General features: G+C 39.6%; 2 protein-coding genes across 5 annotated transcripts in view; one reads left to right on the top strand and one right to left on the bottom strand.

The window, feature by feature from the left end:
- Positions 1-10,813, bottom strand: part of LOC127358633 (protein phosphatase 1H-like) — a 25,893-nt gene extending 15,080 nt beyond the window's left edge. Inside the window, exons 1-3 of the mRNA XM_051391883.1 lie at positions 10,413-10,813; positions 3,601-3,790; positions 2,085-2,456 (exon numbers count right to left, since the gene is read on the bottom strand). Coding sequence (XP_051247843.1) covers positions 2,085-2,456; positions 3,601-3,790; positions 10,413-10,648 — 798 coding nt within the window. The 5' untranslated portion in view covers positions 10,649-10,813. The remainder of the gene's footprint in view (positions 1-2,084; positions 2,457-3,600; positions 3,791-10,412) is intronic.
- Positions 10,797-27,588, top strand: il17rel (interleukin 17 receptor E-like). Of its 4 annotated transcripts, none has more exons than XM_051391877.1 (19): positions 10,797-10,886; positions 14,692-15,126; positions 17,602-17,629; positions 18,371-18,520; positions 20,048-20,154; positions 20,475-20,592; positions 20,928-20,972; positions 21,108-21,247; positions 22,042-22,113; positions 22,205-22,259; positions 22,372-22,535; positions 23,426-23,470; positions 24,369-24,426; positions 24,587-24,726; positions 25,183-25,242; positions 25,345-25,402; positions 26,118-26,234; positions 27,003-27,059; positions 27,149-27,588. In XM_051391877.1, exons 2-19 carry the CDS (start codon positions 14,974-14,976, stop codon positions 27,268-27,270), a joined length of 1,689 nt encoding a protein of 562 aa, XP_051247837.1. In that variant the 5' UTR covers positions 10,797-10,886; positions 14,692-14,973; the 3' UTR covers positions 27,271-27,588. The 4 variants fall into 4 exon arrangements, with proteins under 4 accessions (XP_051247837.1, XP_051247835.1, XP_051247838.1 ...); XM_051391875.1 differs by lacking the exon at positions 10,797-10,886 and adding an exon at positions 11,625-11,793; XM_051391878.1 differs by lacking the exon at positions 10,797-10,886 and adding an exon at positions 11,631-11,793 and having other exon boundaries at positions 20,478-20,592.

Here is a 27,588-nt window from a genome sequence, read left to right as displayed (position 1 = left end):
CTTTGAACTAGATAGAGAGACAGAAATCCACAGTCTAATGTGTACGGTTGAGTGGCATTTAGCCAGGAGCTATTATTTCATAACCGAGCTCTCGGAGGCCAAATGTCTAAATAAACTGTAAATAGAGACTCTAAAGCATGATAATCTTTGTGTACATCTCTGAAAAGTGTGTGTGTTGGTGAATATCTGTGTGATTGCCCTAAGGCCATAATATCAGTGTGTGAGAAAGTATAGCATATGTCATAAGACAGCAAACATAAAAAGGAATTCAGCAATTTATACCAGTTTATTTGTACTTGTATCCATATGTTGGTAACTAAATCTTAGTATCTACACAAATGATGACTGCGTACGCTGTAGAAACACACAGTTTTACATGTAATTTACTCTGGTGCTGTTATTTAATTTAATAAAATACTTAGTTTTAATTAAATAAATTCTAGGATTTATAAATCAAAATGTATCTCACCTGGTAAATGTTCTCAACTAACCACCAATAAACTAAAGAGCATCTCAAGTGATAATCAACTTTCTATTGACCATCAGCTACAGAGAAACACATTTCTACTCATATAAAACATAACCAGGACTTCTTCATTTATCCTAATCTTTGCTAGATTTTTATGTGCCTAATAAGCATGGGGCAACATGATCATTCCGATTCCTTTCCCATTCCTTATATTTTGTTAAGAAATTAATGTTTTTATCTCAATCTCCATGTTCTTTAGTTTGGAAACCATAGTATTTCCACACAACTGATTTAACTTTTTTTTTTTTAGAGGGATGCAATGGACAAGCTAAGCCTTCAGCCATGGTGACAGGGTTAGGAATTTGGAATGATTGGAAAAATGCCGGCTACCACCTTGTGGCAAATCATTATAAACCATGAATAATTACATTTTCAACCAAACTTGTTTTAGTGAGTGATTTTCTTGATTAATCGATTAATTGTTTAGTCTGTAAAATGTCAGAAAGCTACTTCCAAGAGCCTACGGTGACATATTTAAATCATAGTTTAAACCCAACAATATTCGACTGACTATCAAAGAATATGAAGGAAACCAACAAATATTCACATTTGAGAAGCTGGAACCACAGATTTCTTTTGCTACTTTTGCTTTAAAAAAACGACTTAAAGAGGTCCAGTGTGTAAGATTTAGTGGCATGTAGTGATGTAGTTGCAGATTGCAACTCATTCGCTTCACCCTCTCTTTCAAAGCTCGAGGGAGAAACTATGGTGGCGGCAAAATGCGACAATCTAGAGCCAATGTTTGGATTGCCCGTTCTGGTCTACTGTAGAAACAAAGCAGTTCAACATGGCAGCCACCACAGAATGCAGAAACAGCTCATTCTAAGGTAACGAAAACACAACGATTCTTATTTTCAAGTGAATATACACATGAAAACATAGCGATGCATATTATATTCCATTTCAACCACCCTAAATATTACACACTAGATCTTAAAAGAGGAATTGATCATCAAAGTTAATGCCGATTAATTTGCTGTTGTGATTGATTCATTTTCTCATTATTTCAGCTCTAAATTTGCATAGATTCACTTTACAACTAAATCACAAGACATTTCTTTAACATTAATGGCCAGTGAACTGAAGAAAAGGTCCTATTATAATGGATTGTGTATAGGTCACAGGTGTAACTAATAACATTGATGATGATGCTGTTACAGTAGGTGTCCGATTTGAGTGGGTCAAAAAGCACAATATGAGGACCCTGAAACATTTGTTCATGTAAAAGGAAGGCAGCCATCGTTAGTTATTTATCTCACCTGTGATTTTCCTGGTATGAAACGTCTAAATGTCATCGCAAAAACGACAAGGGAATATTTTCAAAGTGTGGAAAATAGAGGAGAAAATAGTGTAGGTGCTACCGATGCTGATAATGGGGTGACGACAGGGTCGGACAACTGATCCCTGCAAGAAGATGAACACTTTTCTACAACCTCAAAGCACATGTTTCTATATAAGAGTCAGCCCAAATCCTAAAATGTTACATGATAGAGTGACTTCCAGAGATCAGCATCAGGATGAGTGGACTAACATTTATCTTGACCTAGTCTCTCACCATCTCTTTGAAGGCGTTCTCTATGGCTCCTATCACCAGGCTCTCATGCTGGACCTTCTTCTCAGTAAAAAAGCGTGGCGGAGGAGGGGTGCTGCTCGGGGAACCCGGCATACCAGAGGCCCCGCGCAGCGATGCGGCACGGGTCAGGGCTCGGTGAGGGCCTGGGGTGTTTCCCTGGAGGTAGGGGTTGTTTTCGGGCTCCTCGCCCAGGACGGTCGGGGGTAGGGAGGCTAGGTTGCGTAGGATCTCGATAACGGCCTGGAGCTGGCAGGCGATGTGGTGCTGCAGTAGGCGAGAGGCGACAACTGCTGCCCCTGAACCAGCGTGTCCGTCAAACAAGGCCCAGTAGTGGAACACCAGTCCCTCACTGTCCTGCAGACACATACAAAAAGGAGTTCACATCAAGTTCAATAAATAGTTATAAATGAACACATTCAACCACACAATCCTGACAAAACTATCTGTCACTGTAACATTATTTATTATAAAGCCAAATTCACCAGTGGGATATGAATTAGAGGGATGCTCTGAAGTCAGTAGGAGTTTGAATGTATGTGGAGTCTGGTTTGAGCCATAGAAATCATTACAGTATTCTCTATTCCAGTGGAAACAGGGCGTCAATGGAAAATATTTTTTAATCGTAAGTCACTCCCTTAGATATGACTAAAAATGATCTGATTTCAAAACGGATGTGACAGTGTGAACACAAAAAGGATACGGCCTTTTTCATTTTGTAGTAACGACCTGATTGTGACCTGATAGCAAAGCAATAGTAGTCCAAATGGAATTTACCCAAAACAAATAAGTCATAACTCAAGCAACTCATTCTAAATTAATGTCATTTGTTTGTGGATACTTAAATAAAGGCTAAATGACTAATACTGCTGGTTTGACTGTGTAGTATGTGTGAGTCATCTCTGGGAGGAGAGGCTCAGGAGAAACATCATGACTCATCCTGTCCAGTAGTGCGTGGTAGCCGCAGAGGTCACTTCTCTCCTCACTTCTCCCTCTTATACCTATGTCAGGTTTGTGCCATCACACACTCTGCTTGGTATTACCTGACCTTGAATACACATTCTCTGTCCAATAAAGTCAGATAAATCTCGCAATCAGCGATCCTTACAAAACAAAGTGTAAAGTTCAGTTTGTCCGTAGATATAGAGTGCCTTTTTCCAGACTAAGGTCACGCTACCAAAACATTAGGCTTCTATCTGATTTGAAGAGGTCCAAATCAGAATGATTCCAATAGTTTCCATGTGGTTTGTAGCTGTTGACACAGTTATGAATGTTTTTTTTTTACTTGAGTCACATATGAGCGTAAAAATCTGATTTGGAACAGCTGCAGCTTGAACGTGCCCATAAACAGCTCCACATCTACAGTACTTGATATGAACATGCACTCTAATGGCTCACCACTGAGTAGCTCCACTAGTTAAGTCACTGCTTCCTGCATTGTTCATGAATGCATATTGTTTGTTTGTGCATAGCGTGTATGTGTGTATTGGTGTTTTCTTACCTCTCCCAGCTTGCCATGCTCCATGCGGAGCCCCAGGCCCTCTCCGTTGGGCAGGGAGTTGCGTCTCTTGGCCGTGGGGGTCTTGCTGGGAGTGGAGGGAGGGCAGTAGCTCATTGGCCTCCTTCTCGCTACGACCACCTCGCAGCAGGCCTGGTCCTCATTCAGTGCACTCTTACCAGCATTAATAACCCTGAAACAGCGAAATTTGTATATAGTCATCCAGTGGTCCTGTTATATAAAAATCACATTTGGCAACAGCCTTTCGGCATTCATTTTTTTTCTCCACCTAAAATTTTGCTACAAGCAACAGATGCACCACCATCACTGATTTCCCAGTCTGACAGCTGTGGTCTGTTGAATGAAAGCCGGCATCAGATGCTTTTTGTTGGATGAAGCGGTACTGCAGTCTTTCATGGTTATTATGGCTCACTGCAGGATCACAACAATTAGTCCGAGCCACAGCCTGAGGTTTTTATCTGCAAACCCAGGGAAGCAGCGGGCTTTGTACGTTTCATTTTCCTGATGAAGATCAAACGGGAGGGCTTGTTTGTGGTACTGCTCGGCTGCGAGTGTCTTGATGAATCGGGACAGTCGCTTCTGGGTGAATTGCAAGTCTTTGTTTGTGTGCGACTGTACATACATGCCCAAAGCTGTCTGTGTGTTATCTTATTCGTCTTAACCAGGCAGACCACAGAGAGAGATGGGAGCAGGAATAAATGTAACCCAGTAACAATTAAGGATAGCCACAGAATAAGTGTGGTTTGCATAGAAGGAAAACATCTCTCTATTTCCTCTTTTTTTTCAGATTCCAGCATTTGACAACAATTTTTAAATCACTTCTGTCCGTCTTTATTTGTGCCGTCGTCACAATCAGTACAAGACAGTACCGGAAATACACTGTGTGCACAATTATTAGGCAAGTTGTATTTTTGAGGATTAATTTTATTATTGAACAACTACAGTGCTCTCGGTCAATCCAGAACCTAAACCTGAATGTTTAAGAAAGTAAAAGTGAGGTTTTGTCTTTCTTAAGAGAATATATATATATATATATATATATATATATATATATATATATATATATATATATATATATATTATATATATATATATATATATATATATATATATGTGCACAATTATTAGGCAACTATTAGTGTGCAGAATTATTATGCAACTAAATGAAAAAGTAACATTTTCCCATCTCACTTGTTTATTTTCATCTGTTAAAGTGAGAATAATAAATCAACTCAAAATTTACAAATAAACATTTCTGACATGTCAAAAAGAATAATCGGTGACCAATATAGCCACCCTTCTTTTCAATAACTGTCACAAGCCTTCCATTCATGGAGTCTGTCAGTTTCTTGATCTGTTGACAATCAACTTTTTGTGCAGCAGCAACCACAGCCTCGCAGACACTGTTCAGAGAGGTGTACTGTTTTCCTTCACTGTAAACCTCCCGTTTAAGCAGGGCCCACAGGTTCTCAATAGGGTTTAGGTCAGGTGAGGAAGGGGAGCCATGTCTTTATTTTTTCATCCTTAAGGCCTTTACTGGCTAGCCATGCAGTGGAGTACTTTGATGCATGTGATGGAGCATTGTCCGGCATAAAAATCATGGTCTTCTTGAAAGATGCCGACTTTTTCCTGTACCACTGCTTGAAGAAAGTGTCTTCTAAAAACTGGCAGTAGGTTTGGGAGTTGATTTTGAGGCCATCTTCAACCAGAAAAAGGTCCAACTAGCTCATCTTTAATAATACCAGCCCATACCAGTACCCCACCCCCACCTTGCTGGCGTCTGAGTCAAAGTGGAGCTCTGTGTCCGTTACTGATCCAGCCACGGGCCCATCCATCTGGTCCATCAAGAGTCACTCTTATCTCATCAGTCCAAACAACCTTAAAAATAAAATATAATAAAAATCTGTCTTCAGATATTTCTTGGCCCAGTCTTGACGTTTCAACTTGTGTGTTTTGTTCAGTGGTGGTCGGGTTTCAGCCTTCCTTACCTTGGCCATGTCTCTAAGCACTGAACACCTTGTACTTCTGGGCACTCCGGGTAGGTTGCAGTTGTGGAATATGGCAGCACTGGAGGATAATGGGTTCCTGGTAGCTTCACGTTTGATTCTTCTCAAATCTTTGGCAGTTGATTTGCGTCTTTTTTTCTCAATACGTTTCTTGTGACCCTGTTGGCTATTTGCAACAAAACGTTTGATGGTTCTGTGGTCACGCCCCAATATCTTAGCAATTTCAAGAGTGCTGCATCCCTCTGAAAGACTTTTTACAATTTTTGACTTTTCAGAGTCCATTAAATCTCTTTTTTGGCCCATTTTGCCTGAGGAAGAGAAGCTGTCTAATAATTATGCACACCTTGATATAGAGTGTTGATCTCCTTAGGCCACACCCTCACTCATTACGCAAATACACATCACCTGGTATGCTTAAATCCAATAAGCACTCAAGTTTATACAGCTTGAAGTTGGAAAATATGCATAAAAATTATGATATGGCCAAAATACTCACTTGCCTAATAATTGTGCACACAGTGTATGAGCAGGGCAGTGGTCATTAAGCTTTGCCACGTTAGCATGCTGACATTAAAGCACCACCCTGAGAGGCGCTGGCAGGGCTGTAGACTCTAAATTACCGTAAATTGTACCATGTAATTCCCATTGCTAGATCCCGCCCAAAATACCAAGAACAAAACCTTGATGCCCGCAATGTTAGCAATGGCCCTGACTGTACAAGTCATCCATTACTTAAGAAATTTGTTCACACAGATGCAACATTTTAAAGACGTAAAGTAAAAATGTGTCTTTTATTGGCTCAAAGGTCACTAAACCTGCTGAATAACAGCTAATTATAGCACTTGGGCTACCGATAAATAGTGAAAAAAGAAGGTTGTGGAGACAGCTCCAATGAGATTGGCAAGTGAGGCAGACATCTCTGGAGGGTGTTATGAGGGTGTGTGTGTGTGTGTGTGTGTGTGTGTGTGTGAGAGAATTGAAAAATTGGCCTATTTATAGACAGAGACTCTGGTTCTTTTGCCTGGTTCTCTGCCTCAAACTCTAGATAGAAAAAGACAGATAGAGACCCTTAGCGTTCACATTTATCATATTTATGTACACATATGCATTTCATATTGATTGATTGATTGTTGTTCAAATTTTTCATTGGCACCCAAAGGTTATGCTAAATACTTAGCTATGGCTAATGCAAATATACTTGAATAAAGCAATTTTGAATTTGAGAGAGACTGAGGGAGAGAAAGAGTGAGTAGGACAAAGAGATATTGTCTTAAAAGCCTCGTGTAGCTGTCCACTGCACCTGTGGGGATACTCTCCGGGTCTCAAGAAAGATAAGGAGACGGCTGAGGAAGGGTGCAGAAAGAATGACTCAGTCTTCTTCATAATCTAGGATGCAGATTCTTGCTTTTTAAACTACATTCAGACTATTCGTCATTAGTCTCTGCTGGGATTGTCGAACCGTAGGAATCTTCTGTACAATGATATTTAACCCAAACTATACATGTTTACACACTGATAACTATAAATGGCAACAACAGGAAAGAAAGTGCACAGGGTTGCCATGTTAGTATGGCGTGGTATGGAGGGCGCTCTTGAGCTGAAACTGACCCTACTTTGGTTTTAATGTGTCATTCACCATGCATGCATTATAAAATCAATTACATCCAGAGGGCTGGACTTCCCACTGATTACTCAGCTCTGCTTTCAAACCTAATATATGTTACCACTGCACCCACAATCACAGTAGAAAATGCCCTCAGAGTTATTACGGTCATAAAACACTCTGACACATCGACCGCTTTTGAGCTTGTTGATACACAGAAGTCCAGGAAGTCTGTCTGCTCTGTGTAATCTGCTGTCAACAAACACAGTAATGTGATGACCGTGTGTGTGTGTGTGTGTGTGTGTGTGTGTGTGTGTGTGTGTGTGTTATGATCGTGTCCTGCTGATTTTACAACTCTGAATGTTGCTCTCTAGCAAAAACAATCATCCTTCATGACTGTAGTGCATTTAATAGGTTAAATCAATAGTGCATCACTCTGTGTTATTTCATGGTAGGTGCAGCTGCTGCTGTGTATGGTTCAAAGTACTCTTGCATCTAATTTGTCGTCATTTTGCCATTTGTAGGAACAATGATAGTCATTTCGTTTCCTTGCCAATCAAATTTTTGTTCCATTCTGAACAATTAGCTTTCCTCCCATTAGGAACAAAACCTAATTTCCCCCTCCATTGTCAAACATCTAATGCCCCCTTTGTTTCTCTACCCTCAGCAACAGATTCTGGGCCAGACATTGGCCCCCGAGGATGAGATAATTATTTGGCGAAGCACAATGGTTCATAGCTTTGCCTCTGTTTAACTCGGAACATCAAAGGAGCAATGAGAGAAAAAGAGCTACGAGTTAAATACTAAAACAGCCTTTCAGAAAGTCCAAATTTAGTTGTTTTTCTTGAGGGTTTTGGTCATGATTGCAATACCACCTGAATATATGAGATAAGATAAATACAACTGTAAAATTGTGTGCATATGGGATGTAGTAATTGATGGGTTTGATATATCCTTTAATATGTAGCTCTAGTTGAACTAAAAACAGTGGAAAATCTATGTTTGAAACAATGGGTCCTTGGTTTCTTACTCAAAAGCAACCTCTCGTTTCTAGCCTGCGATCATCAAATTTACCGGCTGAAACAACTCTTGTTGCCAGCTGATTTCATTAGCTGTAGCTAACTAGCTAATTAAACTAATGATTCCACTTGACTCGATTTAAACAAGAACACCGTCAAAGGGTAACTAAGCACTTGATGGCTGCAAACACGATATCATGCTGAAAGACTGTGGTTAAAGCTGTGCATCCCAGACAAAGAGTCAGAATCCTGACCAGTTTTTGATCCATATGCTGTAGAAGATACTGAAATTCTGGCATTGCAGTGCAGAGCTAGTCCTATAGTCCTAGTAAATATAAGCACAATAATGATAAGTTGTAAGCATCAGACTATTGTTTCATTCAAGCTGTTATTAGCTTAAATACTGAGACAGGCATGGCAGAGGTTAGATTGATGCTATATTGTTTGGATTTTCAAGCATTTTACTGTTATAAAGAGAAAAAAGGTGTTTAATGAACATAAGGTAACAAGCTGCTAGCGTTCCTCTTAACCCTAAAGTAGTGCATCCAGGACCAGCTCATACACAATGCTATATCGGCCTATATGGAGGAGCTTCACAGGCTAGTTACTGCTGCTAAGCTATGATTGGGCAATCGATGAATTATGAGCACTACGACTAAAGATTTGACTAAATGGCTTTAAACTGTCTGGGATTTACCTTTATTCCAGAAAGAAATTAAGAGCCAACATGGCTGCTGTAATGACAACACGGAAGGCTTTAATTACAGATAAATGCTGACACGAGCTGAACTCATTAACCACACCGGTCCCATAGAGACACCGCACGCCTGCTCTGAGTATCAGTGGTTACTCTGTATGTGTGTGTTAAAGAGAGAGAGAGAGAAATATTTTTGAATATTCCAATTATAATCGGCACAGAAATGGCATGTGTCGGTATGACGCATTTCTACTAGCAATTCAGTATGATGCACCACCTTGCTTAAGGAGGCACACATATAATGATATATATGTATCATAAAGGAGGTAGATTCACAGATATCAGACAATGGTTCATTACTAGTATCAGTGATTCTAGCACAGCATCTCCAGTGGCATCCTGTTCTTAGATTTGTTCCTTGGTAACTACTCCAGATTATCTTACTGGGGAATGTAAACCCCACACATTACTGATGCCAGGGTGGGGTGGAGAGAGGGTGCAAGCAAACATAGCGGATGCACAGCTGATCAAGTGAGACTGTCACTAAAAGACGTTTGAGCTGGCTTTTATTTTGACATCTTTTCCACAGTGTTATACAAATGTCATCATATCATGTATTCTGTGTCAGGAGGAAGCTGTGCTGGAGGTTTAATGTGTCTATCACGTATTGTTTCTGAGATACTGTTCATTCAAAAGAATGCAACAGACACACACAATGGGATGTCTACTGTGTACAATAGTGGTGATCTAATAACTGAAGACACACTTGCTCAGAAACTGACTGCTGGCTTTTTCTCTGTGTTACAATTTGATTTTGTGCTTCCTTCTCAGCAGCAAACCTCAGCATCCTGGGTTTCTCAAAGCTTTTATATAAGATTTGTGGAGGAGTGGCTGTGCAAACTGCTGTGTAAAGTGTGACATGATTACAAGAGCACAGATGGTTCTCTGCTGTACTATCTAGATGCTGACAGAGGCAGCAATGACAGCAACAAACTCCATCACATAGCTGCATTTAAAACCAGTCAGCGGTCTGGAGCCAGAATGTGAGGTTGCATCTTTTTTTTTGCAACTGGTTTGCTTCAGTATATCTCGAGGCTATTAACATGCCAGACAAAACTAGAAACCCAGTCCTATGTGCTGCTGCCTCTGGAAGGTGCATCATCCTCTTGCATGTCAAAAAACCGGCTTGGGCTGCATGCTATGTAAATTTGATACAAAGCGTGGGGTGAGTGCAATGCAACAGGATGGATCCAAAGCCATGTTGGAGAGGGATGTAGGTCACAACAACAGGTGCAGTGCTTTCCACTTGTCTGAGACCTGGGAGCTATACCTGCCCGAGAAGGAGCAGTGGTCACCTGGAAGCACTTGGGGCCTCCACAACACTCAGATGCTTTATTTTATTTAATGCAACTGTGATGCCACTCTCCAAAAAGAGCCGCTTTGTGAACAGCTGCCGTCGGGTTACTTACTCAGCGTATCCGGTGGCCCACGGTAATCTCCTAGTTTCCTTCAGGATGAGGATGGGCCGAGCTATGTGGTCCGCGGAGCACTCGATCTCATCCGGGGACAGTCCAAGGAACTGAGGTCTCATATATGGGAATTTCAGCGGCAGCTCGGAACCAGTGTTGCCCCCTCCGCCGGAGCTGCCCCCGGCCATGATTCCACCCATGAACCCGGCCACGGCGGACTTGACCCGGGTGAGCATGTTGGTGGCGCGTCGCGGCGGGGCGTCCGTCGGCCGGTGCGCGGCGCCGCGGCTCCCTTTCCCAGGATTGCCCCCCAGCTCGGCCGCGCTGCTCGACGACAGGGTCGGTGGAGAATAAAAGAGGAGGAGGAGGAGGAGGAGGAGGAAGAGGAGGAGACCCTCAGATGGTTAAAGCTTCATTCATTCGGAGCGCAGACAGCAGCCGGGGAGGAGGATGGAAACAGCAATGATGTTTTAGGTAAAACCCTGCACACCCCCATGGAGAGTCATTGATAACAGCTCGGCCGTCGTGAACGCGGAAATACACAGACGATTACGAGTCACGTGACGCAACCGTGGACGCACACTGCAAAAAATGCCCATGCCATAAATGGTACCCATGCTTACGTCTGCGTATACATGCAATTTTACTTTTATTTTAACTTCGCGTTTAGTAGCCCGTCATAAATAAGCAGTGATGTGAGATTTTTCTTTTTTTCCCCTGCAGGATAATTGCTAAACAAATATTCAGGGATCGAATCCAGCAGCAGGAGGACGCATGGTTTATAAAAACTGTTAACCACTTCACTGCCAACAAGCGAAATGATATTTAACTTATTTATACAAAACAGGATTTTGAGGGTGGCTGGGTAAATGACTTGAGGTGAGACTGATATTTTTTTGCAGTGCATGATGAGCACAGATTGATCATTCTTACAGTGTAGGATGAGCAGCTTACAGCGGCTGACAGCAGGTTAAAGGTAAAGTCAGGCCTATAGACATTACACAGGAACTCTCTGAGGACAGGAGGCTCAGGAAAGAAACATATTCCTTTAAATAAGCGCTGTCAGTGCTGAGAATGAGGTACATTTCCAAAAACGAAAACGACACGGCAACACAATTACAGTGTGTAATGTCTAGTCCATTAATCTGTGGTGACACCCTGAGGGCGTCTCCAGCCCACTTGCAGTCATTTCACTGTATAAATACAGAACGTGGGATAAAGCTCACCCGTGTGGTGTGTAGAAAAAACACATTACTCAAAATATGGACTACAGAGAGCGCAAATATCATTTCTAATCATTTCGTTCGATGGCTACACGTATTTTATCTACCGAAAGTGAAGGACTTCAATCATATACACACAACCAAGGGGGGCATTATTGGTAAGTATTACATTTACACTGACATGTAATACGATGAAACGGATTAGTTAAAAAATACTTTTATTCTTAAAATCTATTATTATTAGGGGGAGTGGGGTAAGATGAGCCATTTTTCATATTTAGGATCACTACATCAAGGCAATCATAGTTTTGTCGCTAACTAATATATCTGCATATATTTTAGGATGTTGTGCATCCCTTCAAACAAACAGAATGAGTGTAAACATAAATGATTTGATAATATAGCTTGTCCAAAAAAGGTGGCTCAACTTACCCCGTGTATGGGGTAAATTGAGCATAGGAGCGGGGTAAGTTGAGCCATAACCCAGAAAACTTACCCCAGAGCTACCATTTGACTTTATTAGTCCCCACAGCTAAAATGCTGCACTTTTATGCTACGTTTATGAACTCATGTTGTAGCTCATAGATACCACAATTGATGTATAAAACAAATTTAAAATTATCTATTTTGGTCTAAACACAATTCTCCTGAAACTTATGATAGACTAAATTCACTTTCAAGACTGAAAAATGATTAAGACTAAATTCACTTTCAAGAGTGAAAAATGATTAAGAACCACCCATGTGGTTCTTACATTCACAGACTCCATGAAATGATGCCTTCCTCCTGAATATTTGGTCACATGATCAATGTTTTTTACTATTTTCTAGCAACAAGGGGTGGCTCAACTTACCCTTTGGCTCAACTTACCCCACTCTCCCCTATTATTATTCTTATTCTTATTCTTATTCTTATTATTATTGTTGTTATTATTATTATTATTATTATTATTATTGTTGTTATTATTATTATTATTATTATTATTATTATTATTATTTGAATAGGGCAAAAACAACGCCCAAGATACAACTTCTATACTAGTTTTGAGGAATCTAGTGGACTTACTGGCTGGAAAATCCCTCCAATGTAGCTATATGACTGCAGACTTGATGACTCACTATAAATAAAAACCCAAGAGACTTTAAGTATTATTAATGGCTTACTAACAATTACGTTATTGACGGATGGAAACCCAAAGCAAATATGACAGTGAAAAAACAGCACATACTGTAATACACAGGGAATCCCAGTAGATAGAGCCATTACACAAATGGTGACAGGTGTGAGGTAAGGATTTTCTTTTTTTTTTTTTTTTTTACAGTGTTCAGGGAAGGCTTTAAACCATGTTATAGTGCTGCCCTGTGAAATAGTAACAAAGTCTGTGAAGAAATACTCAGATAAATAGGACTTATGTCAGTATCTCTTAAATGAATCTTCCAGGTCTGGATCATATCAGTGTTGAGACCTCTGATCAGCATTTTCATTGAGGAAGCTTCAAATAATCCTGTTTGTGTGCATCCAGTTGTATCTACGTAATTGATTTCAATTTCAGACAGCCAGGTGTGTGTGGGTGTTTGTATTGTACATGCATTTCCTGTAGTTTTGGCTCAGTGGTTGGCACAACAATGGTGACATAGCTTGATAATCACCACTATTTGGTTCATGTCTAACTGGGCGACAACAAGTGTTGTTGTTTTTTCCGAAGGTGTGTCTTTGTGAGTGAACTCTTTTCCGTTTACATAGTAGAAAGATAAAAATCTATTTTTGCAATCAGGTTTGCTTGTACTGGAACTGAACATGACATTAATTAGTTTACTTGTTCCATTGTCTCACCTTTTTTATGGCCTTGCGCTCTGCTTTATTGCACAAGGCAGCATTTAAAATAAGAGCAGTGCCTGACAGTAAAACACAACTGAAGCTGTTGGCACACACTTAGTATGGGTCTGTGTTCACTCAAGCCATCAACACTATCAAATAAGATCCAAGATTATCTTGGAAGCTATAATCTCTTCCCTGTCTTATTCCCATAATATGAGAGAGCTAGGAAGTTGCCTCAGAACGTTCCTTTTAGTGGTAACCTTTACTGCCTGCTGTATGAGTTGAATGGCGTTTATAGCTTCTTTCAGCTCCTTGTTTTGGTTCACTCTCACTGCTCTCACAGTGTTGTTTTTGTACGCTAACTGCTCAGCACAAACAGGTCATAGACCAAGCTATCGACTATCTGGTGAACATACAGCTTCAGACCCAGATATTTTCCCTCAGGAGTAGAATATCAAAATAAACACTAATGTTGCTAATCTGTGTCCATGTGTAAACACACTTAAAAAATATATTTTTAATAATTTTTCCTCCCAAGTAGCCAAAAAAATAAGAAAAAATAAATTATAATGATTTTTTAAACATATGTATATAACTCCTCATATTTGAATGGTTCAATGGTTCAATGGTTTTACAGTCACTATGTTGGCCATGTAAGGGCATGCAGCTGAAGCAGAAGCCAAGAGGAAGTTTTTTTTACGCCGTCATTGCAGAGTTAAATGTCAGGGACAACTGTTATGATCAACTGATGCCTTTGGGTCAAAACACTTCTGTTGTATCAGTTAAGTACCCAAGTACTTTATTTTCCCCTCCCTTGAATCTCCAGATTCAGCCAACATTTATGATTTTTGCACATACTACTTTTCCCTGTGTCTTTAAAGGAGGTTGAACAGGGTGAACAGAAAATAATGAACATCATGCTTGTATCAAGTTACAGTAGTCTCCCGGACTGAACCGGATTTGTTAATAGCGTTGAAAATGAAGTGCCAGATATGGAATTTCTCTCAATGAATCAATATGACTTGAAGCAATAGTAAAGAAAAATGTAAGTTGTGAAATTTTCCTGTACAGTCTGATACAGACTTACTGCTTGTACTGTTTATGTGTGTGTTTGGTATGTGAGTGGGTTGTGAGTTATATAGTATTATCATTTCCACTTAATTATGGTTCATTGTTTTGACAGCCAAATCAAGTGAAGACTGACTCCAAAACCTATGTTTCTGTCATTTTCCCTACAGGCTCCACCCCCCCACTGAGGAATATTTAAATCCTTGATTTCAGCAGACTGTGTTTCACTTCACTGTGTGTTTGGCTGTGCCCCAGACACACTACACACTGAACATCATCACACTCAGGACAAAACAAACCGGACAGTCTCCCGACCATCCAACTGCAACCTGTCCAGACCAGGCAGTCACACAGCTGACCCTCATCTGACTCTGACACTCAGCCTGGGGGGAAGGAGAAAAGAAGAGGCATATAAAGAACAAGAAAACGTGAAAGAACACAGGACCAGGAGAATGAGCAGTACAAGAAGTCTAATGCTGGCTGTGGTGAAAATGATCTTGTGGGTTGCTTTACTGATGTCTCAGTGTTGTTTGGGTCTCATTGGAGTTGCAGCAGGAAGCACAGGACTGGAGAGGATAGAGAAATGTGCCACCAGATGTTCTCAGGTAAAACTGCATCCTAAAAATATGAAGAAAAAAAAAAAACTCTCAGAAATATAAACTTACAGATAGTCACTGAATTACTAAATATAGTCCTGTTATTAACTGCTGCTAACACTACAGTACAACATCTGTGATTGATTCTACTACTACAACTATTATACAGCTGGAACAAATACTACTAATTCTTCTACACAGTTTTGTTTGACAGGGTGTTTAAGGCAGTAGTATGGATTTTTACTAGCAGGCTCTTCAAACAGTTAAATAAGAATGAAAGTGTTTCTGTGCCCTATTGTAAAATCAATTACTGGAACGTGACACTGTCTCGTGACTCATGTATTGACTCATTTATAGCTACGTTGTTACAGTAGAGATAAAGGGGAGCATACCTACTGAACTGCAAGCATGCATGCTACAGTGCAAGCATCTGCTACTGGGCTCATGTTAAGAGGGCAGATGTCTACCACAGTATTTTCGAATCCCACACAAAGTGCTAACTTAATCATTTACTCAAGCCTAAAGAGGAAACAAAAACAGCTGTAAATAAAGGCAACCCCTTTCTAGTGCTGCATGTTTACTTCTCTCTGGTGAAAAGTTAAGTAATTACATTTACCCAAGTACTTGAGTATTTCCATTTTAGGCAACTTTATTCTTTATAAACCACCATATCTCAGAGGCAAATATTAGTTTTTGTTACTTTTCAGATTACAATGTTTGAGAACCCATAAATGAACACTTCAACCTCAAGGATGAAGTGTTCATTTATGGGTTCTCCTACTTCTTAAGTAAATTAACTATTTAAAAACCCTCACAGCTGAAAAAAGAATTGTCACAAGGCTTAAAACAGGGCAGTTTTTCTCATGACCTTTTAGAGATATGTGCTTCTCACTGTTAAAATTAGTACAACCATAAACAACTACAGCAGTAAAATGCAACAGACACATGAATGCAGCAGTAATATTAATCAAAGGACATCATATATAACAATACAACACTGACAGGGACCATTTTACAGTACAATGGGTACAGTGTATAGTTTTTTTTGCTGATAATCCTTACATAGTTTTACTTATAGGATTTAAATGCAGGAGTTTTACTTACTTTACTTTACAAATAAGGGATTTACTTACTAGTCCATCAACAAGATCTGGTGAGATTTGGTGGGGCGCCACCTTCAGACTTGCATTGCTGGTTCTGCCAGCGGCGTCCCTCTCCTTATACTACGAGTTTGTTTACCATCGAAATGACTTCGAAGCTGTTATATTAAGGTACAAATCTTGCATAGTGTGCCTTTAAAGCCCCAACAAGGAACTGTCATTTTGTGTTGATTCTGGCACCCTATGTGGACAGTAGCGGTAGTGTTTTCACCACCTTGTTTCATTGATTCATTCAAGGGGGAATCCTGCCAAATCTGACCCAGTGCCAAACATAATAAATAACTAGTAAGCAATATCCAATCTTCTGGTGATGGTCTTGTTTGCTTAGATCATACAGGGGCATTGGTATTAAATGTGACTGTTTCATAACCAGTTTAAAACTCCTTTTAGTATGTTACCATTTGAAAACTGAACACACTCTGATTTTAGCTGTAATTTTTTTTCTGTGTTGCAAGTATACAATAAAGACACCATGCTTTCTCACTGACAAGTTTCTACAAGTATATGGTCTCCAAAAAATAAAGCAAGGTCTTGTTGTAGCAGCTGACAACCTCCCAAAAAAACCAACATTTTTTTTTCCAGATATCTGTTAACAGATGTGGGCCGTGTTTACTTTCAAAGCATCATTAATATCGATGAAGTAATGTGAATTACTACATATACTGATGTGAGATACTAGATACTGTTATATGGAAACCTCAGAACAGTAAAGTTTTGTTCAGAAAAACAACTGAGAAACCCCTGAAGGATCTGATGATAAATGACTCCTCCACCTCATACAAGTGAAAACATACTCTATTGCTTTCACTCATCACTGGATACAGAAATAGCAGAGCTCTGAATATCTGGGATAGTTTCTCAGGGCCTATGCTTGATGAATAAACAAAGATGTATTTTAAATTAAGGAAGATGATGATCATAGGCAAATTGACTTTGACAATGGATGCTTTTGCATAATTTGCATATTTATAACGTCATATAAGTTTAGCAAAGGCTCTTGTTGCAACTGCCTAATTACAGCACACAAAGGCTAATTGATTATTATTAGGCAGATTTACCCTTTGCATTTGGCTGCATGGACCACCAAATTGGACCATAACAAACTGCAGCAGAAAATACAACCTGGGTTTTACCTGAAGGAGCAATGAGGATATAAAAAGCTCCTTATTGTGCGGGAATTCCCTGTCGTGGTAGAGGTGCTACCTTTGTTCTCTTTGTTAAGAATTACTTTATTAATGCTGCTCCCACTCAGAAAGATTCACAGAACAGACTTAACACCCTGTTTCACTTGAGTGCTTCTTTTTTCCCTCTTCTCTCCTTGCAGGGCCTTCACTGCAAGACAAAGCCAGGGTGTGAGTATAGACACGCATCGTTGCTACACCACATCTGCACTCATGCATGCACACAGGACATCATTTTGCGCAATAACTCACTTAACACTGTGTTTTGCTCCCACTATTGTCCACATTTAATATCTTATTATGTTATTTTGCCAAAGGAACTCTATTCAGTGTACATAATTGCATGATTGAAAAGTCTTTAAAATCACATAAAACCTCCACATAAACACACATAAATCAAGTTAAAACGTGCCCCACCTATCATAAGGTTTGAGAACCTTTTTAAATGCAAAACTTCCTGACAAGTTATAAAAATAAATACTATTTTTATTCCAACCCTGCAATCCAATGCATCTCTGACAGGTGTGTGGGTGTCAGATTACATCATTTAATTATACTCACTGTGGTATAAAGTACTTGAACATGTGTATTCATTGATCAAAAAGTATGCAAAGATGAATCACAAAGCTGAGCATGACAGACAATGATGGAGGAAATACCTTAGTCTTTTTTTCTCTCAATAATAATAATACAGGCTTAGGCACATTTGGACTGTTGACATAGTAGCACACACCCACTACTGAACTTGAACACAAATGTTTATTGGGAGTATGAGTACACCCATCTGGATCCCAATGAAAGGTGTCTGGCAGTCTTTAGAGAATGGTCTGTGACAAGAATATGTTGTCATCAGTGTCAGTATGTGCCCGGAAGGATAATGTGTGATGTGTATTGTTTTCTGGCCCTGTGTAGATTTGTTTCCTCCTCCATGTCAGAACCCTGCTGAAGGTCTCAATACTTCCTCTGTGTTCCACAACATCAGCCTCTCCACAGTCATGAGGTGTGAGGGGAGGCAGAAGTGCTCACTACACCTCAGAATCAAAACCAAGTTGCAACTTACTGGTATGTAAATGTGATTTACCGGATACTTTTATTAAAAATGCTATTAACTTGCCACTGAGTAGAGACCTGGACTGACTAATTTCAGCTTCATTTGTTGATTCTGTCTTCATCATTCTGGTTGGCACCAGCAAAGTCAAAACCGCTCGCTCCCGCAGGCTTTGCCATTGGATCTGTATCTCAATACAGTCCTTTACCAATGTCCTTTGATTAGCCATTTAGTTGACCTTTCTCCTACAGTGACCATTTTAAACCTAGGTCATCCACATGGTGTAAAACTCTAACAAACAGTTATCGCATAAACTACTAGTTTTGTGATTAGATTAGATTAGATTAGATTCAACTTTATTGTCATTGCACAAATACAAGTACTTGACAACGACAACGAAATGCAGATGACTAATTGAATGACAAGCACTATTTAGTAGGGAAATGTATTTAGTTATTGAAGCTAGATTCTGGTATATATAGTAATGCATTAGTCAGTAACATGTTACAGTAATGTGATTACTTTTCTCAGTCTAAGGGATTCAAATTGACATGTGGTAATTACATTTCTGTTGGGGGTTTGGGGAAGTGGTTAGCCTGCAGCAAACCAAAGAGGAGAAACGTGCCCTGTGGTAACTCCACAACTGTTAAATTTTAATGTTGTGTCTTAGCTGGTTTGCTAGCGTTGGTAACTGATAAGCCAGGAATCAGTCGGGTCTTGTTGAGTTAGCTATTGATGATCAGTAAACACCTCCAAACCGTACACTGGCGGATTATTAGACCACAATGTGTGGTGGGATGGAAGTTGTTTAAAGGCACCTTCGATGGAGTGGTGCTAAGTAACGACAGTAATGTAACTAACTTTTAATAGTTTAATAATGTAATGAGTGATTGATAAAAATTGAAGTAAGTAGCAAGTAACATTCCAAACACTGCCCAGTAGTAGAATCAAAAAAACATATTAGCGGTAACAACGCACACCGCTACCCTAGCCCACATCAAAGGTCTGAACTCTGTGTTTTATAGTCAGATCTACCCCACAGATCTGAACTCTGTCGACATGAGGAAGTTTCAATTCCTCCTCTTTGGTTGTAGTCAAGGCAACACATGACTAGTCATGGCTAGAGTTGGTTATCACTGATTACGCATTTAAAAGTTTACATATTAACAGTGAAGAAAATGTTATTCATAAAAAAAACCCACTTTCCATTATCAAACTTCTGCTTTTGCATAATGAATATGTCAATTGACGTGTTCTGTTCCTGATTCATGCTGAACGCATGCTCTTATAAGGTAACTTATCTAACCTAACCTTTTTTTCCGGATTACCTCCCTATCCGGGCTGGAGTGGGGAAATCCCTGCCATTCCGTTTGAGTCTTTAGTCCGCTCAATAAAATAATAAAATGTGACACACACTGTTCCTTCCTGTATGACAGTGAAATAATGCAGACTCCTAGTGAAAAGCTAGACTGTTTTTTGACTGTGCTGCATGTCTTCATGCCATCTTATGGCTCCTGACTTTGAGATCATTTTCTCCCCAGAGTCCATCCATGGTGTGTCCATCTGCACTGCCACTGCAGGAATGATGGCAAACTGCAGAGTCTTCAGCTTCACAAGAACGTCAAGAGAAAGAATGTCTGGACTGCAGGTACTGGTAACAACATCCCTGGCATCACTGGACATTTAGTTGTGCAGCAAGCAAATGCATAGAAAGAGTTTAACTGATAAAATTACATTGCTAAACCATCAGATTTATAATAATATATCATATTTTTCTGTAACATCTGGAATATTTTGTTCATGCATTTTCTGCATCACTCAGACTAGTATCATGTAATCCTTTTTTGTGCACAACGACATTACAGTAGGTTGATATGGGTCCAAACATGTGAGATCATTTCCATGATAAGATTGCTGAACCGTGGCAGATGTGTCACGGCTTGTGTGTTTCCATTTGCTCTTTTGCTGAAGGTGGAGGTTGAGAATGATTGCACTGACATTTCTCCGAGCCAGCAAGTCAAAGTGACAGTGAAAACTTTGCCGAGCTACTGTGGCATAACCTGGACAGGCACCTATGAAGCTCCGGGTAAGAACTTGTGCGTGTTGTAACATATGTATAACATATATAACACTCACTGATGGGATCATGTCTGTTGACTGTTAACAGGAAATTAAGTAGCTGAAGCTGCAGTGTGTTGGTAAATAATTAAAGTCAATAAATGGTGTAAGCTCATGAGTATTTCCTTGTAACTGATAGAAACAACATAAGACATCCCCAGTTATGTTAAGATTAATGTAAATGATTCATAAGGAGAAAAATGTAGTAGGTGGATATAATTACACGCAGGAGTTATGTCACATTGTTGTAGTCTTTGTCCCCATGGCTATTAGTAATTTAAACACTATTACTCTTTTCCACAGAATGCATCAGTGAAGACTTGCAAAGACATGTCCCACAATGCATCAGTAAGTACAGGACATCAGTCCCTCTGGGAATTTGCAGAAGTTTTTGGGCATTTTTACGGCCTAAATTGCCTGATATCGCGGCAGTGGTCTTCCTATGACTGAGCTGGAAATCTCACACTAACATGTCTCTTTCAGCTGGGAGGCTGTCGTATGATGTAAACCCACAGAGGAAGGAGCTGATTGTCAGTGTGTCAGACATGCTTGAGGATCACAACTACCACATCCGACTGTGCCATAAGAATTTCATCTGCGTTGGCACAGGGGCCAATACACTGGTTAGTCCCTCTTTTGGAAACTCAGAATCAGAATGACTGTGTTGCAAAATATTGAAAATGAAGGGACATTATACACAATTTTGCCCTCATAAAGTAGAGGTTTTGCAAGTGTGCAACAGTTAAATTGAATAAAAAACGTAAACAGCACTATGGGATTTATGTCAAGAGAGACCTGGGCTGCTCTTCCCCCATAGTCCAAAGGCTTGCAAGCTAGGTGAACTGAAAACTTTAAATTGCCTGTCCATTAGTGACAGGATCCACTACCCAGCAACCCCCGTTGGCATAGATGGTGGATGCATGGATTGACTTTGTGCACACCAAAAGTCCTGCCTCTGATGTGGTAATACCATATTTAATTTAAAATCAATTTAAAATAGCCTTCTATGAAAATGAACCACCCTTTCTAAGTATAAGCTTAGATTTTTGGATGTCAGAACGCCCTTTGTTACTTGAAGCTTTACTCATGCTAACCGGTTAGTGATTCATTCGCTTTATATTTGGATTTATATATATATATATATATTAATATAAGTATTTAATCGTCTCATTGTCCCTGCAAATTTTAAGAGAGCAAAGGTGACTATGCCACTAAAGCAGTGCTGATGCATAACTTATACTGAGAAGTATTACTCACTTCATAAAAGAGTAGTCTCAACATGGATGATCGGTTTGAGATGTCTTAAAAACTCACTGTTTGCTTGTGTCAGACTGTCAAAAACACCAACCCATACACATACACACACACGTCAGAAAGAAAGATGGATAAATGTTCTAAAGCTTTGTTTACTTTCCAGATTAAGAAGGAGGAACCCGTAAAGAGCGCTACTCTATCATACTCCCGACCGTTGCCCTGCCTCTGCATTGAGGTAAAGTTTCTGCCAGCATTCCTTATTATCTGTGTCTATTAGTAATCAGTTTCGGAAAAGGGTCTGATACTCATTAAGAAATTCCTCACAGGGATGGTCAGCGGTGATGGATGCTCCCAGAGTCCAGGTCTGCCCCTTCAAAGACCGTGAGTCACCTGTTTGCTATTAGTTAGTTCCTTAATAAACTGAGCTCATGCTGTTGTACTTCAAAACCGATACCATATCATGTTAATAGATTATGACCTCACATGCCCGCAGGTCTCGAGGAACTGTGGTTTGGAATTACTTTTGACCCACTGGAGGAGATGCTTTCATGGGAGCCTGCCTGTCCAGTTACTGTGGTGGTTGCGCTGTGTGATAAAAGAGAGGACGGCGTCTGCGTGGATCTGACTCACACCTCCCAGAATGTTAGCAGAGAAAAGGTACAAGTCTCTGACATGTTGAAGTGGTAGTTGTGTTTACTTTGCAAGGTTTCTGGCTGCTTGTTATGGTGACAAATCACTTGAAGTCTGTGTTTACAAAAGAGGAGGTCTCTTGTCAGGTTGTTTCTCACAGATTAGTTACTTCCCTTTAACTACCCACCTTTATGACTTCCTGAGCGTTAATACCTACGTGTCAGGAGTTGTAACACGTCATGATGCTATTTGAGGATCTGACTGCGGCTCATGATGTCAGCTGTATCAAATTACTCCGCCCACTTCTTCCTCAATGACTGAGCATGCGGTGTACGTAGGACAGAAGTTGTGACGACAGCAGGTGTTTTTTCGGGCTGTAACACTTTGTCAGTCTCATCTTGCACAGATGATGTCAAAGAAAAGTGTTTATGTGTTAAAGTAAACTGTGTAGTATAGCCAGGAATTTAAAACCCCTTCCTTTTTAAAATGATTCAAAGTGACTTTACTAACCTCTTGCTTCAGCTCGTGTCGATGTTGAGTTATGTTGTTATTATAAGTCACCCATATATATATATATATATATCCAAACAGCTGCTGACGTAGTAAAGAGTCAAGAACACCTGGGAGTCCTTAGACGAAACTCAGGCTGTATTTTGATCAGAGAGCGTCAGTGGATTAACCCAGAGGCTGTGTCACTTGAGAAGGGAATTCTCTGTTGATACACAAATAGTCACTGACGCAGAGAATCTCCCCAACTACAAGCTGAATCCAGCTGACCTAAAAAAAAGAAGAAATTAAAGTCTGAGCCCAAAGAAAACATGAGTAGTGTGCGTTAAGCCAGGCTTTTAGAAACAGTAGTTGGAACACTGCTCTGTGGTCTGTCATTAATAACCATTTCATCCCTCTTTGATTTTCAGATAACCTTTACTAAAGTGGATCCACACCCTCAGCTTTGTATGAAGGTAATGATCACTTTTCCCCTCTGGCTCTTAAGGAGTTTCACTGTAGAAAACAATACAGCCAACATTAATCATGTTATTGTTGGGACAGTACCACTTTTTAAATCATGGACTTATCACGTATCTGTATGATTTATGAAGCTAGCGAGGTATTTTCTCTTTGTTATGTGCTGTGCTGCAACTTATGATGCTGCACTCAAATGACTCTGTGTTTGAGGCATAGTTCAACATGTAGGGAAATACACCTATTTGAAGAAGTTAGATGAGAAGATTGACACCGATCTCATTTTTGTACGTTAAATAAGAAGCTACACCCAGCAACTGCTTAAATTAGCTCTGCACAAATACTGGCAACAGGGTTAACGGAGGTTTAGTGCCAAACTTTTCATTGGTCGGGCACAGTAGGCTACTGTAACTTCATAAGTTTGGTTTGAAGCTTTAGATTCTGCAGGAATACATGACAAGTATAGTTAGAAAATTAGTTAGAAAATTGGATGAAAACAATCAAATGCCTCTGTTTTGAAGAATTCTAGTAGCATTTCCTCTACTAAGCCAGTTCATTTCTATATAAAGACACCAACAGTGTGTTATCATGCCTTTACTTTGGTAACTAAAGTGAGAACAAGGGGGAAGCTGTATTCAAATCATCGTCCTTTCCAGCTTATTTGTGCAATGAGTTACCTGGTAACCCAACCACAAAGCAGAAGTACTATTGTCATTTGCAGTGTCACTCATTACTTGTTACTCCCTGCCAACCAGAAAATTGTTAATTGTGTTCCTTCTCCCCAAAATTCAGACTCAATCTGATGCACATTTAGATTCCGGTCTTAGAACAAAGGGTTATATTCATGAGATTTATATGAAAGAGCACTATAAAATATAATTGTTCTATCTTTTTCAGTTCACGACAGGCTCTCAGAACTGGATCAGGTGTCCCTTTGCTGATGCAAGATTCCAAGGTACCAATCAAATCCCACCGCTACATCAATCTGTGGCAGTAAATCTACCAGACTGTCATTTCAGAGCCACATTTAGATTATGATGATGATAATGACAAGCGTATGCAATGTGGTGTTGTAGAATTGGTCATTATAATGATAGCTGTGCAATCATTTCCAGCGTGGCAGGTGGTTGTGACGGAAAAACAAGGTCACGAAGATGTGAAGATGTTGTCACAGATCCCTGCAACCTTTTCCATGGGCCTGTGTGTGAGGTCTGAAGGATCGTGCCAGATCACTGAAACACACACCATGCATGTGGTAGGTATCACACAGATGCTTTGAATTTGGTGTTTTATGTTAGTAATGGAGAACGTTGTCGAACTCATCGTACCAAAATCTATCAAAGGTGTCCAATTAGGCCAGAACATATGATTCACATCATTTAATACTTATCAAACCTTCACTGACCCCTTGTGCCCTGTATGAAAGCATTTGCATGTGTTATATGAAGGAGCTGTTACAACATGCTTGCAATAATTGCACGACAGCTTTTTGTGTATCTGTTTTTTTCTGTAAGCGTTTTATCTAAGGTGTTGTAATCTCAAAGCCTATTGTAATCAACAAAGCAATAAAAGGTAATTACACCTTTAGATTAATGTTTTATAGAAATCACTAGGTATCTGCCAGTACACTGATTTCATAGAATAAAAAGTACAACAACATGTTTTGTTACTCGTTTATGCGTGTAATCTATTTCTTTTGTCTGCTTTTCAGGAGAAACATGAAACTGTTGGCTTAAACCTGGCGGAGGAACTATGTGACTCTTGTCTCCAGGTTTGTTGGTGTAGTTAATACATCCTTTCAGGTAAACGGCATGTTCCTTCACCTTTAGACAGACAATGACTTTGAATACCAACTCGTTTTGTATTTGAATAGGTGAAAAGGCTCGATGTGAAGTTTGCTGCCACAGTCATTCACTGTTTTCAGCAATGCAGTAAGTATGATTTTTTGGGCTACTGCTCCTTAAAAACCAGAGATGAATTTGTCCTTCTCTTCTCTTGTCTTGTTTTCTCTTTTCTTCTCTTCTCTTATTTTTCTGGTCTCATCCTGTGTTGTCGAATCTGGGCCTGTCCTTACTTCACAACCTGAGGTGCCACATTACGGTTTCCAGTAATTCTTCTTTTAAAACATTGTTTGAAGCACTTACAGACCATATGCTTACTGTCACGCAATTTCTAATTGTGTTATTACAAATGTATGGGCCTCTGAAGTTCGCCATAAGTTGTTTCTTGGCATCATTTTAAGAAATAAAAGGATTCTCTGTACTGATATCATTTACTCCACTTAAATTTAGTGTGCAATGACTATAAACATAAATGAATGTTTCATGCTCTGATGAAAGTGAAGCCCATTTTTGTTGCTTTGAGCAACAGTTTCTTTACACATAATTGACAATCAAAACATTGAGAAACTGTATGAAGCTGGAGCCAGTAACCTGTTAGCCTGACTTAGCATGAACACTGAAGACATTCACTAACATATCTGATTTGTTTAATGCGTACAAAAACTGTTGCTACCCTCCATGCTAAGCTAGGTTCAGCTAAATTCTAGTGATCCATGTGATCCTCTCACCATCTCTTGGTTTACTCACACCAGCATGTCAGAGAAGCGCCCACGCCTATTCTATACACTGTAAATTCTCTTCACAGATCCATCATTGCACTCCAGCCGAGCCCCTTGGGACTTGACCTGGGTCATTGTACCAGCTGGTGTTTGTCTCTCTGGCATCATAATTGTCACTCTGGTGCTTCATGTACTGCTAACTGGTAGGTAGAAAATTACACTAGCATGCTCAGGTTTGCAGTATTCTCCTATAGGTTGACATTCTGATATGTAAGCACTTGATTTTGGCCCCGTTCCCGTGTTCACACTACACTCAGTCCCAAGCCTAGTCTGCACACTCTTGCATAAGACTTTAACGTTGCAGACTTTGCTTGAGGAAATAACCACAATAAATAGACTTCTAATGTTGTTATTATTTTCCATTTCTGACAATAGATCCTCCTAAATGTTACAGGATGTAAAAATGCAATACTAAAAGCATCACAATTTACTTTAATTACAAAAAGTAAAAGTATTCATTATGCAGAATGGTCCATTTCAAAATAATATGTATTATATTACTGAACTGTAATTATGAATACACATCATGTCAAAAGTAATTATACAGTGCTGTATAAGGTGATTTTTCATTTGTTACAGTACAAATCATACCAGAATTAACATAGCTGTAGTTTTTGTAGCCTTCCGTATCTTGGGGGAAAGATTTGTGTTTGCAAAGTGTACAGCATTAGCTATTTGATTATACAAAAATGCATGGAGTAGATATGGGCTTTAAGACGTATTTCTTAAGTACCATGCATATATTGGGTTGTGCAAAATGCATGACTAATTTGAATGAAAACCAACCACTGAATTTGTCATTATATAGGTCAGTTTAATCTCATCGTATATGTGTACAGTGACAATAAAGGCATAAAATTCCATTCTTTTCTATTCTATTTCCTCATATGATTCCTGGTTTTCCATTTCAGTGTATCAGAGGAGGAAACAAAAAAGAAATGGGGGCTGTATCTTTGAAAAGCAAACAGGTTAGATTATCACACTTTTCTTTTCATGACCACGCAACATTAGCATTTTCAAATATCTAAAACCTGAATCTACTCCTTTGTTTTGACAGATCCTGCTTGTGAGTGTGAGCGCCCTGCATTTCAAACTCAGCCTGTTCTCCACAGAGGGGTCCTCATACCTGATTCACCACAATGTTGGAACACTGAGAGGGCCAACTTAATCTCTGACTGACCAAAGAGTGTTGCTCCTGTCAAAAGCATTTCTTGCAATGTGCATTAAAAGGCTGTAAAAATGTTACACAAACCAAATAAGTTCTCTGTTCAATGCAGTATACAATGTTGGGACAGACATTTCAAATGTTATGTATGTTATTGTATAGGTAATGGTTATTAAGCTTGTTATAGTTATTGGTTGTTGTTTACGTATGTATTCTGTGTGGTTTTGTCTCTTTGGGTGAATGAGTATTAAGTTAAAGATTCATTCAGCTTGCAGCTAAACAGTCAGTTCTTATTTCTATTTTCAATAAAAAATGCAAAATATTAAAGAAAA

This window comes from Dicentrarchus labrax, unplaced genomic scaffold (assembly GCF_905237075.1).
Source record: "Dicentrarchus labrax unplaced genomic scaffold, dlabrax2021, whole genome shotgun sequence".
NCBI classification, from domain to species: domain Eukaryota; kingdom Metazoa; phylum Chordata; class Actinopteri; family Moronidae; genus Dicentrarchus; species Dicentrarchus labrax.
Note: the sequence above shows the minus strand (reverse complement) of the source record. Positions and strands in the feature narration are given on the sequence as shown.